The 14,700-nt window shown below is 49.3% G+C and overlaps 1 protein-coding gene across 4 annotated transcripts in view; it reads left to right on the top strand.

Annotated features, from left to right (window-relative positions):
• Window positions 1–14,700, top strand: part of PITPNC1 (phosphatidylinositol transfer protein cytoplasmic 1) — a 302,891-nt gene that overhangs the window by 148,536 nt on the left and 139,655 nt on the right. For all 4 annotated transcript variants that reach the window (XM_045299352.1, XM_004707282.2, XM_045299353.1 and 1 more), the window contains one exon: window positions 7,132–7,280. In XM_045299352.1, coding sequence (XP_045155287.1) covers window positions 7,132–7,280 — 149 coding nt within the window. The remainder of the gene's footprint in view (window positions 1–7,131; window positions 7,281–14,700) is intronic.

Below are 14,700 nucleotides of genomic sequence, written 5' to 3'. Positions count from 1 at the left end.
ATTAAGGGGTCTCATAGTTACCCCGGGCGGATGTCACAGCACCAGCAAATACTGCCACGTCTGTAAAGAAGAGGAATTTCCTGCCTCACAGGCTTGGAGGCTCCAAGTCTGGGCCATGCCCGCTCCTTCTGGGAAGTCCACCTGCCACCGTTAGCATTGCTTTGTTGCTTAGAGACAGGCCCCTCAGATGGCAGCTGCCTCTCCCCTCTGTGGCTGTTTTGTGCTTTTCCTAAGATGCCATTAGAAGTCATTAGGTTTAGGATCTACTTGTGTTAGGGGATGGCCCTATTAACATAACAAAAGTATCCCCCTTTTTCCAGATGGGGGACATCTTTGCAGGTACAGGGGTTAGGATTTGATTATTTACTTGGGGGAGACACAATTTAACAGGGAGCTGAACCACTCTCATTGAAAGCATGGCACGTTCCGGGCATTGTGTAAGACTTCCGGTAAGATGTGGGGAATGAGACGTGACAGGAGAAGATAGTCTTGGCCAGGTGGTCACGTTTCCCTTGGTCTTTGCCTTGTGCAGGTGTAAAGCAGATGTCTGACTCTCTCCCACGCCCTCAGAACTGTCGCCTAACAGGGAGGAAGAAAGCAGAGGCGGCCCCAACAGACGTGTTGCCAAACAGAAGGCAAACTGGCCTCAGCTGTTTGTATACAGTTTGTAATTCACAAAGCATTTTCATTTGTAACTTGTCCGCCCTTCACTCTATTCTCACCGCTGCCCAGGAGGTTTCTGCGGCCCCGCTGCAACGTTAAAGACGCTGTGTGGCTCAGAGAGGTCAGCTGGCTAAGACTGCCAAGCTAAGAAGAGGCAGAATCAGGACTCTGGTTCCCAGTTTCCCTTTTTAAAACCGCAGTGCTTTCCAGGGCAGCACACTGAGAACCATTATCACCTCCCTGGGCGTCCAGGTAAGAGCCATGGAGGGTTTCTCCAAACACAGCTTAATGACCCCTGCTCCCTTCGGAAACCTGCACAAGCCCTGGGCTTGGCTCTAATGCCCGGCCTCCATCTTTAATAGGTGTGCTCCCATGGGCTCACTCTTAATCCCTGACGGTCAATTCCACCCCCCAGAGGCGGGGTGCTGGGATGATGGGGGTGGGGTGGGGCTGTAAAAGCAGATACCTACACTTTATCCTGGTTTATGGGCTAGAGTACAAATGGTTGTTTTTTTTTTGTTTTCTTCCCTAAAACAAGGGTGGGGCCTAGGGTCTCAGTCAGCAATACCTTGCAGAATTATAATGTGATTTGCAAATGCAGAGCCCACAGAGGTCAGTCATGTGGACATTTTCTAGTAGCCACATTTAAAGAAAAGAAACATGTGATAAGAATTTTATTTTTAAATTTTTTATGATAAGAATTTTTTTAAAACAGATTTCCGTTCACCAATGTACTCACCAACATACTATCACTTCAATATGTCATCAATGGAGAAAAGGATTCAGGAGCTGGTTTATTTATTTACTTTTATATCAGATCCTCAGCTGTGCATTTTATACCCTTGAGCAACCCCTAATTCAGATGGAAAATTGCCATGGGAGGTCTTTGGCCTGTACTGGGAATTCATCAAATTTAAGGTAGGTTTACGTACCCAAGGTATTTCAAACACACTTTAAAAGTTTTCCAGTAACTGAAGTACAGGCCTGTTTTAAATGTGAAATGAGGAAACGTAAGATTCCGTTCACTGGTGGCACAGGCTGCATTTCAAATGCTTGGCAGCCACACAGTGGCTGGTGGTTGCTATGCTGGGCAGGACAGGTCTTGGCAGACGACCAGTGGAGAAAAGCAGGCCAGGTCATGCATCTCTTCCGTGTCCCAGGCAGGCCGTGGGGCCTCCTGCCGCTCGCCACACACAAAACCAGCCACTGAAGAAATGAGCGTGGCTGGTTGGTTTGGGTGCTGTTGGGTAAGCATTGGACGGTTGACTGCAAGGCCAGTGGTTCAAAACCACCAGCCCTTCCACAGGAGAAAGGCGAGCCTGTCTTCTCCCGTGCAGAGTTACAGCCTCGGGAACCTCAGATAGCCTCACGAGGCGTTGGAATCAATAGAGGGTTGGCTGCTTGTTTCGTTGTGTTCTGATAAAACTTTATTTACAAACCCCTCTGTGCTTTTCGAGCCCCTGGACTAGAACATTTGCCCTGTACCTTCTTGTGCGGTGGGGTCACTGGGCTCACAGAAAGTCACCGCGGTAGCTTTCTGAGAAGAGGCTATTAAAACCTATCCTCATTGTGTCTTCCCCGTGGGCAGCTACAAGGTGGAACCGCGTGTCCAGGAAGTGGCAATGACCTGAGTCCTGCAGGACACTGTGTTGAAGTCCCTCCCTTCAGTGTGCTCTTCATGCACCATAAAGGAGCCCTGGTGGCACAGTGGGCTCAGCATTAGGCTACTAGCTGCAAGGTGAACAGTGCAAACCCACCAGCTGCTCCTGAGGACAAAGAGGAGGCTGTCTGCACCTTTCAGTCTTGGAAACCCTAGGAAGCAGTCCCACTCTGGCTTACGGGCTCACTATGAGTCAAGGCCGACTCGATGGCAGTGGGTTTTTCTGTGCATCACACGGTCTCACTGTGCTTTGAGGTCCTTGTATTACGAGTGGAAAGGACCCGAAAAAGAACTTTAGCACAAGTATCTGTGGTGGTGGGATTATGTGGCCCTGAGTCAGAATGGACGCGATAGCACTGAGTTTGGTTTGGGGGTTTTGGTGATGCTGAGGTGCCCTGGTAACGTAGTGGGTTATGCATTGGCCTGCTAGCTGCAAGGTCAGCAGTTCGAAACCACCAGCTGCTCCTCCTGAGAAAGATGAGACTTTCTACTCTCATCAGAAGTTACAGTTTCAGAAACCCCCAGGAGCAGCTCCCCTCTGTCCTAGAAGGCTGCTGTGAGTTGGAATCGACTCGAGAGCAGTGAGTTTGATTGCTTAATGGAGGCATACACATTTCCCAGAAAGAAAAACACCAGGGAACGCTAAGTCCCAGGCAGTTTCCTGCCTGGGTGCCGTCGGTAAAGCAGATCTAGTTTCTATATCCAGACCTAAGGCCTCCTGGAGGCCTCTGTGCCATAACCCCAGTAAATAACTCCACCGGACAGACGGGAGGGCATGGTGTTGATTGCAAGGCAATTGCTTCCATGGTTCCTGGGTCTTGGAATTCCATCTTGGGAGGAAGCTGCCAACGGGAGAGCTGGGCTCAGGGAGTGACTGGAGGGAAGGGTTCTCAAGGGTGGGGGAGTCGGGGGGCCCCACCTGGCCACCATCTCTGGAGCTCAGCAGGGTGGGGGGTATTGAGGGGTGACAGTCGTCCCTGGCTTGGGGGGGTCTCTGGAGCCTAAGCCTTTTGGGTCCAGTGCTTCTTCAGGTCCAGTTGCCATCCAGGCCCCCACCCCTGCCTCTAATCAGAAGTTTGACCTCGAGCGTCGCCTCCCTTTGAGGTTGAACTGTATTAAGTAGCTTCGTGGGGCCCAGCACTAGAGTTTTACAAAAGTACACGCGGCTTCCACTGGTACCTTATGCAACCCGCCTCCCGCCTCCCACCCCCCGCTCCCCCGCCCTCCAGTTCAGCAACTCTCTGTGCAGTGGGGAGGCTTTGGAGCCTGAGATGCTTCCTGACTTGGGAGCTAATGGTTTGGGGGATAGCAGCTCACCCCCAGGCCCCACCCTCAGCCCGGAGCTGTCGAGAGAGTGAGTCGTGATTGCCGGTAATGATGATTACCCAAACTCCCGGAATTATAACAATAGGCTTTATAAAGTTAGAACATAATTGCTCCTCCATGCCACATGTGAGCGCCGTGGAAACAAAGTTGAAGCTTTCCAACAAGATCAGACTTTTGTTATTCGTCTTCTGAAATAGCCAAGTTCAGAGGCTGTGGCTTCCTGAGTTACAAAACGTTTTTTTTTTTAAGTCACCAGGCAGCGTCAATGGGTTATAGCAGTTCAAAGTGAAAGAAGGGGGTGGGGTGGCAGAGGAGCAGTACAGAAAGGGTGGCTTGGGAAGAGAGGTCTTTAACCCGAGACTCAGATTCCTCAGCTGCAAACCAATACCCGCCTGGCCTAAAGGAACGTGGAACGCTCCACGGGCGTTGTGCTCCTGGTGGCCTCTGGGTGGTGTGTGGCGGATAACTGCTAGGTCAGCAGGGTGCATGGGAGGAAGAGTAGGAGGTCTGCTCGCATCAAGATTGACAGCCTTCGGAACCCGGGGAGTCATTCTGCGCCATCCTGGAGGGTTTGGTCGTTGGGTCTTTGGCGCTAATGAAAAGAAGTAAGCAAACAGCCCAAACCCACCGCCATAGATTCGATTCTGACTCCTAGTCTCAATATAGAGTTCCCGCGGCTGTGAACCTTAAAGGGAGCAGGTAGTGGCCTCATCCGTCTCCCAAGGAGCCCCTGCTGCTTTGCAAAGGCTTTCCTTGCAGGGAGCCGTCTAAAGCTTACCCCTCAGTGCCACCCAGGCTCCTTTGCAGTAGCAGGCATTGGCTGTGTGGTTAACCACCGCCCAGGAGGCCTCGGCCCATGGCCACCTCGTGCACAGCGCGGCTCTCTCCTGCGCCGTGAGTTGGAATCCACACAACAGCTTGTGGAAGAAGTGCGTGAATATACACATGTATAGATATATATGTATATATTCTGCAGGCCCAGTGCAAAGCAACAGCTAATGCGTTCCACCAACCCCTCCCTGCCACAGGCTCCGGGACCCCCAGGGTGAGGTGGGGTGTAGGCTTCACAGGTGTGTCTTCTAGGTCACATACCTACTGACTTCCTCTTACTGGGACCCTCCCGAAAGAGTGCTAGTGTTTGGAAGGGAAAGGGAAAAACAATGTGATCCCAATGTGATCCTAAAATGTTTTTTGTGTTTTTAATCTATTTTATCATCTTTCCCTGAGCCCTTCTCCCAGTGCTACCCACCCCCCCAAAGGTGGGTGTCTAAACAGGTGTGCAAGCGTGCACACAGCACACAAGCACACGGAGAGCATTTGAAATGCAGACCTTTCTGCAGTGGGGTGGGGCTGGGCTTGGAAGCCGAGCCTATGCAGAAGCCAGACCGGGAGCACGTGAGCGTTGTCGTGGTTACCAGGCACGTGGGTACAGGGTCCCTAGGGCTGGCCTTGGACCAGAACCTCAAGATCCTCTCCACACTCCCCTCCCTGCTCCTGCCTCCGAGGAAAAGCGGGACCTTGGAGGTGTGTGCCCGAGAGACTGAGAGACCAGGCTGCCTGGCTCTCCTGTTACGTTTCCCCCGCTCCCACCTCACCCTAAGTAATTTAAAATCCGTGTCTCCCTCTCCGGCTGGCCCCAGCCCCTCTGGGAAGGACCCAGGGTCCTCATTAGCTGGCTGCAGACTGGGGCCCCCATTCCTCCTTCCCCAGGCCTCGCCGATGACGACACTGTGTCACTTTATATCGAGTCTGCTGGAAGGGCCACAGCCTCCCTACTCCAAGCAGACTCATCCTTCCTGCAAATTCATTTCACCCCTCTCCCCCCACCCCACCCCACCTCTTACTCCGTTTGCCTCACTGGGAGTTCTTTGGGGAGGGAATGTCTGCTGGCCCCAGACATTTCAGAGGGCTAGGGAGGAGTTTGCAGGGCAGGCCTCTCAAAAGTGAAGGACAGAAACCGTTCACGCTGGAGGTTGACCAGGCTCATCTGGAGAGTGTAAGCACTTGTGGCCCCTGCGGCCTCAGACTGAAGTTCATAGTGTTTGTGGAGTTGAACAAAAGGAGCCAAAGCTTTGTCCTGTCCTGGGTGGCTGGGACACACTCTGTCTGAGAAGCTTCCAGGGAATTTTAATGCCCCCCACCCCTTTTGAGAATTGCCCCCTTCCAGGGCACCAACGCCTCTGGAGAGTAGAATACTTAGAGAGGGATGATGGAAAGGACAGGTGTTTCTTCCTGGACCCAGCAGTGTCATCGGGCAAAAATAAAGGGACCCGAACAATATGCCTAACCTGTCACCTGTTGTAGGAACTCTGGTGGCAGTGCTGAAAGCACAGTGGTTCCAGCCTCCTAGCCCGTCCAAGGGAGATTGCCCCGGCCAGGGGGTAGCCTTGGGAACCCGACGGGGCCCCTCCACCGCCGTATAGGGCATCCCAGAGTGGAATCAACTCAATGGCAATGGCTTCCTCGGGTTTGGCTTTAAGTCAGCGGTTATCCACCTGTGGGTCACGACCCCTTTGGGGGTGGAAGACCCTTTCACAGGGGTTGCCTGAGACCATCGGAAAACACATATTCCCAAGGGTCTTAGGAACCAAGACACTGCTCCTCTATCCGTCTCCAGGCGGGTCCGCCCACATGCAGATACGCCCACCTACCAGTACCCCGTGTGAAGACTGCTACCCATGCTATGCCATGCTTCAAGACAAAACTTCATTTCTTTGTCTTTAGAAATAAATAGTTCATCATATATAATGACATATTGTTTTTGTGATGAATCGCGGTGCTGCAATGATGTTCAGTTTGTAACCATGAAAATACATTCTGCATATCAGATACTTACATGACGATTCATAACAGTAGAAAATTAGAGTTATGAAGTAGCAATGAAAATAATGTTATGGTTGGGGGGGTCACCACAACATGAGGAGCTATATGAAAGGGTCGTGGCATCGGGAAGGTTGAGAACCACTGGTTTTGTCTTTTGTCATGAGGGAGACCCTACAGGACAGGGTAGCACTGCCCCTGTGAGTTTCCGAGACTGCCGCTCTTTACTGGAGTAGAAAGCCCCATTTTTCTCCCGCCGGTGGTTTCCAATCTCTGACCTTGTAGATCACAGTCACACAGGTTACCACTACGGCACCAGGGCTCCCAGGTCAATGACAGTGAGTCTATGTGGAACAAAGCAGGACTCGACTACCATTTAACCCAGGCCAGAGTGGGTGGGGAGACGGGCAGTCGGGGTTGACCTCCACCTCGGTGTGCCTCTGCGGAGGTGATGAAAATGCTCAAGGCAGGTGCCGTGTCACCGGCCGGGGCACTCACACTCGGTTCTCCATAGTCCCGTCCGTGGGAAAGTCTACGTGTTAGTTTGGTCTCCTTTTCAGCAGAAGGGTGCTGATAGTTCCGCCACCCGTCGCGCCGTGGTTGGAGGGGCTGGTGAGCCGGGCAGGCAGCGCCGCTAACCTTGCTGTCTCTTGGTTTTGTAGTATAAAATCGGACAGCTCTACATGATCAGCAAACACAGCCACGAGCAGAGTGACCGAGGGGAAGGCGTGGAGGTCGTCCAGAATGAGCCCTTTGAGGACCCTCACCACGGCAATGGGCAGTTCACGGAGAAGCGGGTCTATCTTAACAGGTAAGTCTTCGCGGCCAGACCTTCCTTCCACCTGGGACCTTGCTCGCCACCCAGGAGCCCCTCCCACATGGCCCACAGGGGACGTCAAGGTGGAGGTGGAGGCCCTAGCACCTGGGGTAAGAAGGTGACGTGGAAAGTCAGTACCTCCACCACGGACAGCCACCAGGCTGCGCCCTTCCTAGAACCAGCCCCTGCCTGTGGCAAAGCCATCCTTGAGCGCATCTGTGTTTTTTCCGAGGCGCGGCGCGGTGGTCGGGCCTGCCTTTGATGTCTGTCAAGGTGCCGTCTGATCATAGGACGACAGGGAATGATCCTCAGTGCTTTGATTGCTGTCAGCAGTGGGAAAGAGGTGGCTGTGCCTGGCCCTTGTAGACAAGTCCTGTCCTTAGGGTGGCATTAAGGCCTCGATTTCCACTACGAGCCCAATGACCATACAGGTCATTATACCCAGGAAGTTGGCAAAATCAGCAGTCACCCGTGTCCAGAATGGTTGGCTAACGTGATTTTCATTTCTCGTTTTAATTTTTCCCAAGGTGGGCACAGTCCTCTTTTAGAAGGGCTTAAGCTCCTAAGACTGACAACCCCTACCAATCAAGACTACCAGACCTGCCTTGGGCAGTCAGTCCTTAAAACCATTGGTTATTTTCACATCACTATCGCTATCACTGAGTATCTGTCGACACACAATGGTGATGATAACAATAATAATACCGGTGAATAACTGGGCTTGCTGATCTTCTCCCCACCTGTGCCCACTTCCAGCCCATTGTCTTCAGATCCAGTATTTTCAAATAGCTGTAGTCTGAGGGGCACCAGGGGAGTGGAAACCTGGAATGGGATGGTACAAGAGACACGCGACATCGATTCCCCTCGTGCCTTAGCAATGCCCTGGATTCGGCCTTTTGCCATTCTAAATAGGACTTCCGCTTCATTGCTCCTGGTGCGGCCGCTGTTTTAGTTCCTAGGTGTTGTCAAGTCAATTCTTGACTCCCAAGGAGCCCTGGTGGCGTATTGAGTTATGTGTTAGGCTGCTAACGGAAAGGTCGCCAGGTCAAAACCACCAGCCGCTCTGCGGGAGAAAGATGAGACTTTCTACTCCTGTCAAGATGAATAGTGTCCGAAACCCACAGGGGCAGTTCTGCTGTGTCCGGTAGGGTCACTCTGATTTGCAGTCAACTCGAGGGCAGTGAGTTTGGTTTTATTGACCCATGTGACCGAGTCAAGCGGCCCCACGGCGTTTTCCAGGCTGTGATCCTGATGGGAGTCGATCACCAGGGCTTTCTGGGTGTGTGCACACTGCCAGGCCCTCAGTTAGCAGCCGAGAACTCCCGCTTCACCCCTCGCCACCCTTATATGACTGGAACCTTTGCCATCGCGTTAGACCCTGCATGGTTGTATGTCGTCTATTTCTGAGTCCCTTTGACGCCCACGGTGCTTCCTTTTGTCCCCTGGGTGATCATTCAAAAGCGTTCCCAGCATAATAGCTGGACAGTGTCCCCAGTGTGCTCCCTGTCCCCTGTCCACCCTCGGTGCCTTGGATGGGTCCTCGTGTTTCTGAGAGGAGCTGTTTGTCTGCCACCATTCTCACATTGGCTCCACACCCCCGCGGGCCGTTCCTTCTCAGTAGGAGAGTTTGGGGCCTCTCGCTAGGGTGATGGATGTCTCCCGAGCCAGTCTCCTGGCAGCAAAGACCTTGGGCTGATTAAAGCAACAGTTTTTTAATTTGCCCAGGGATGCAGTACCAGGGAATTCCTGAGTCACGATGAAATGCAAATGAGATCAATCTCATTCATCTATTAGTAGCTGCGAATTCCCGGGACCTGGAGCCCGTTCAGCCTCCAGCCAGCTGTCGCCGTGCAGGGAGAGCTGAGCTCAGGGTCGGGCCTGGAAGCACTTTCCTCCCAGAAACAGCGTCTCAGTCCTGCGCTTCAGCACCCTCTGGGTGTCAATCTAATATTGAGCTGGTTTCTCCTCGGGATCCCCTCCGTGGAGCAAAGAGAAGTGAGGGAGATGCAGGAACAAGAGACAAAGCCCTGGAAAATTCCATTTCTTGGTAGCCGATTATATACTCCCCACTGACTGCCTGGGCGATGTTCCTTATGTACCAAGATCAGCACGAAGGGGAACAAAATGAGAAAACTACCACCTTGGCTGAAACACGTTAAGGAATGACACTGCTTCTTCCAGGTCTGTTTTCTCCATCGAAAGATAGGCTGTTTACGTTAGAGACAAATGATAAACATTCTTAAGAGGGAAATTTGCTATAAATAGCTTATCTGGACTTCCGGGAACAGTAACTAGAAATGATTAATGTAGACCCTTGCCCATCCCCTGGCACAAACACAGGATGAAATATAACAATCTGTAACTGAGTTCCAGACACAGACAGGGAAACCCCCAGGTGCTAGAAATAAGAGGACATGCAAAGAGTGGACAGTCACTGAGCTCCTGGCCTGAGGGCTCCAGGGTATCAGACCCGAGAACAGGCACTGACGTTGGGGTGGGAGGCATCAAGCTTAAAGGAATTCGGAAATGTGCTTCGGCGCCTCACATATGGGGAGCAGGAACCGAGGATCGTGGGTGAAAATAGCTTTTGACTATCAAGGACTGAGAAGGGATTACTCCACTGAGAGCCACACTGAGAGAACTAGTACAAGATGTCGTTCCAGAGAAAGAACATGAATTCAGGAGGGAAGAAGGGCATGCTAGAAGCAGTGGTGAACAGTGAAACTGGTAAACACTTCGCTCCATCTCAATGAACCCAGAATGGGTTTTTTGTTTTTGTTTTTAATTTTATATGGGGCTCGTATAACTCTTATCACAATTCATCCATCCAGCCATTGTGTCATGCACATTTGTACATCTGTTGCCATCCTCATTCTCAAAACATTTTCTTTCTGCTTGAGCCCTTGGTATCAGCTCCTCATTTTTCCCTTCCCTCCCCAATCCTCCTCCCTCATGAACCCTTGATAATTTATAAATTATTATTATTTTGTCATATCTTACACTGCCCAACGTCTCCCTTCACCCACTTCTCTGTTGTCTGTCCCCTAGGGAGGGAGTTATATGTAGATCCTTGTAATCGGTTCCCCCTTTCTAACCCACCTTCCCTTCACCCTCCCGGTATCACCACTCTCACCACTGGTCCTGAAGGGATCATCTGTCCTGGATTCCCTGTGTTTCCAGTTCCTATCTGTACCAGTGTACATCCTCTGGTCTAGCCAGATTTGTAAGGTAGAATCGGGATCATGATAGTGGGGAGGGAGGGAGAGGAAGCATTTAGGAACTGGAGGAAAGTTGTATGTTTCATCGTTGCTATAGTGCACCCTGCCTGGCTCATCTCCTCCCCTCGACCCTTCTGTAAGGGGATGTCCAGTTGTCTACAGATGGGTCTTGGGTCTCCAATCTGTACTCCCCCTCATTCACAATGATTTGCTTTTTTTTGTTCTTTGATGCCTGATCCCTGATCCCTTTGACACCTCATGATGACACAGGCTGGTGTGCTTCTTCCATGTGGGCTTTGTTGCTTCTGAGCTACATGGTGCTTGTTTATCTTCAAGCCTTTAAGATCCCAGACGCTGTATCTTTTGATAGCCGGGCACCATCAGCTTTCTTCACCACTTTTGCTTATGCACCCATTTGTCTTCAGCGATCGTATCGGGAAGGTGAGCACACTATAATATGATTTTTTGTTCTTTGATGCCTGATACCTGATCCCTTTGACACCTCGTGATCACACAGGCTGGTGTGCTTCTTCCATGTGGAGCCTAGAATGTTTTGAAAACACTAATGCCTGCCTAATTGGAGGTATATGTGTGGGATTAAATAATGATAGCACTACTATAGAACATAAGACAGTAGTTACAGCAAATGCATTATAAAGCACTTAGATTGTCTAGGAAGGAGGCGTTGAGTAGCTTTAGAATTTTTAACGCAAGTATGCATATTAACAATGTGAAGGGAATCTCTCAAGGAATAATAAAACAATGTTGGAAAGCTTGATCAAGCCAATAGACGGCGGGGAAAGAGAAAAGAGAAGCCTAGAAAGAGCATGCCAAGGAGAAAGCCATTTTTTCTTTAATTGTAAGAAAACATTTGCCACGTCAACCTGTTTTACACATACTATTCATTGGCATTAATGACATTCGGCATAAGGTGCCTCGGTGCCATAGGGGGCCATGAATTAGGCTGCTAACCACAAGGACATTCATCGTGTTGTGCAACCACACCACCATGTCCAAAGTCGTCCATCACCAGGAGCAGAAGTTCAGTACCTTCTAAGTAATGAGTCCCTTGGCTCCTCCCTCCCTCCCCTTGGGAACTACTCTTGAACTTGGGTGTGTCTACACTGGCCTGTTCCAGCTGTTTCACGTCAGAGGATCACACAGTAGCTATCCTTCATTGACTGCCTTGGTTGACTCAGTGGATCGCTCTCAAGGGTCCTCCAGTGCGCAGCGTTCAAGCCACACTCACGGCCGTCGAGTCGATTCCGGATGAATAGAGCCCAAGAGGACAGAGTAGAACTTTGGGGGTCAAACCCCCTTTCACAGGGGTTGCCCGATTCATAACAGTAGCAAAATGACAGTGATGAAGTAGCAACAAAAATAATGTTATGGTTGGGGGGGTCACCACCACGGGAGGAACTGTGTGAAAGGGTCGCGGCATGAGGAAGATTGAGAACCACTGCCTTAAATCTTTACAGGAGTAGATAGCCTCATCTGCTCTCCCGAGAAACAAGTGATGGGTTTGAACTACTGACCTTGTGGTTAGCAGTTCAATGCATACAGCCCACTACACCACCAGGGCTATTGTCGCATTAGAACGCATAAATGTTCAAAGTCAAATCAATCAAACTACATCAGTGGTCACAATAAAGGTGTATGAATGAAATCTTCACCCCGAAACTAGCCCAACAAATGTAAGGCACAATAGACAGAATCACATGAAGTCCAAGATTGTAACAGAAGATTTTGAGATACCTGCTTTAAGAAACCGATAGATCAAGTAGGCTAGCAACTTAGCCAAGGTAGACCAGTTGTTATTGTTGTTGGATGCTTCTAGTTGATGTCCCCATCTTAGCGGTGCCCTGGGACAAAGTAGAACTGCACCGTGGGGTTTCCTGCGCTGTCATCTTCCTGGAAGCAGATCACCAGGCTTTCTCCCGCGGAGCTGCTGGGTGGGTTCAAACCGCCAATCGCTGTTAGCAGCCACGTGCTTCACCACGACACCATCGGGGCTCCTTGAAGAGACGACATCAACCACATAATTACCCCGTCATCACTAGTAGACCGTGCAATGCGCACCTCAAATATGAGGGGAAGTCCAAATGTATTGCTATAGGGTCAAAGAAACTTCCAAAAACGTCACGGCGTGAAGCTGTGGGTTCTCCATGTAACCTCCATCGAGGTCTGTACATTTCTGAGGGCCATGTTTCTAGTGCCCTAATTCTGGAGCATTCTGTACGCTTCCATTTACACTACATCAAAGCAGCCATTTTGGCCTCAAATTGTCTTCCTTTTGAATGTTAACTTTGAGGTTTTGGAAGAAAAAGAACTCCTAAAGGGCAGTAAGGTGGATAGAGTAAGGCTTCCCAATGAAATTCTGGTCGGATAGTGTTAGAAAGAGCAGCTGCATTGCTGTGATGGGAGAAAGTTCTTTTCCTGGCCTTTTCCTCCCCAATGCCGTTTTTAATTTTCATAAAACAGCTTTTTTAATAAGGCCTCATGATTATTCTGAGTCTTTTGGGAAAATCTACCAAGGTTGTCCTACTGGAATCCCCAAAAATTGTCACCCTGACCTTCTGAGCTGACCCATCTACCTTGAATTTAACTTCCAACAGATGCCCTTAGAAGCCACTGTTTGGATGGGACCGTTTGAACATTTTAAAAACTGATTTTCTTTATTTTTTTAATTTCTTTTTTTAAATGTTTTTCATTGTAAAGTGGGTGGCGGCGGCAGGGCGGAGAGGTTACATTTCAGATTGGACAGGTTTTTGGAAGCACCTGCAATAAGAGAGACATCCACAGACTTCCAGAGTCATGTTTAAACACATTTCGTCTGGACCAAACCCTGCATCCGGGAACTGAAACACTGCTGATACTGTTGTACAGCCTAGAGAAACTAAGAGCAATGACACGCCTGGACACGTGCACACCCATGTTCATCACAGTGCATTATTCAGTCGCAGGAAAATAGACAATCACTAAACGCCTGTCAGTGGATGAATGTCTTCACTCAGCTGAAGCCGTTTGTGGCACGCTGCCTGCTCCTTTGGAAGAAAGCAGACACAACCCATTCGTAATAAGAATAATAAAATAGAAAAATAATAAAGAGGAACATCCGATCTAAAAGTCAGTTGTCTAAAAACTAGGAAACAGCCTTTTTAAAAATTAAGAAAAATGAAAGAAGGAAAAAATATTAATATGAGGATTAAAGAAAGCCTAACTGTGGATATGGCAGCCACTTAAAGCACAGTCATCAAAATAATAGGAATATCTTACACCAATTTGGAATTTCAGACGGGATGGAAATTTTCTAGGGAAAAAATATATAATTTCAAAATTTACTCTAAAAACAGAGAGGCCTATAACCATTAAAGAAACGAAATCAGAAAATTAAAAATCAATCTTCTTAGTCTTCTCACGTGAGCTCACCCAGGCCCAGGTAATTTTTCTGTTGAGTTTTACCAAATTTTCAAGTAGAGTCTCGCCTTGCATTATTCCAGAGAATAGACATTGGAAAGAATGTTCCCAACTTGTTTTAATATTGATTACATGGATGGTTAAGTAGCACACTTTGAGCTGCCACATTAGGATAGCTAATACAAGCGAGCTAAGTAATATTGCTGCAATTTTTTTTTTCCTGAATGTCTCACAGTGATGTCATCCTTGATCCAGGCTTTCTCCTTCTTTTACGTTACCATCCTTGGCATGTTAACTTTCACCTTTAAACCCTGTAATTACAAGATGGTATCATATCATATCCTGATATCATTGCATCTAAAGGATAAAACAGAGCCCAAATGAAAGAGAGGCTCCTTTGAACATTTTCCTCTTTTTATCAGGGAAGAGAATCTGATGTGTCCTTGGCCAGAACTAGGTCGCCTGGCTGTGCCTAGCTGCAGGCTTGGCTGGGAAACGATTTGCCATTGTCACCTTGTATCGAGATGCTTGATTGGCTCATAAGAAATTAGAATGGAAATTGACTGCCGAGAAGACCATTAATAGTACTTACTATACTAACCCTTGTGTGGATCATAACAAACTATGAGTAGCCTTGAGAAGAATGAGAATTCCAGATACTTCATTGTGTTCATGAACAACCTACACATAGCTTACGAGACAGCTGTGGGAGCAGAACAAGGGAATACCACCTGGTGGTTGAAGAGCAGGAAAGGCGTGCATTGGGGTTGCCTCCTCTC

Source organism: Echinops telfairi, unplaced genomic scaffold (assembly GCF_000313985.2).
Source record: "Echinops telfairi isolate 266 unplaced genomic scaffold, ASM31398v2 ScPeMD7_7458;HRSCAF=8496, whole genome shotgun sequence".
In the NCBI taxonomy this organism is placed as follows: Eukaryota; Metazoa; Chordata; class Mammalia; order Afrosoricida; family Tenrecidae; genus Echinops; species Echinops telfairi.
Note: the sequence above shows the minus strand (reverse complement) of the source record. Positions and strands in the feature narration are given on the sequence as shown.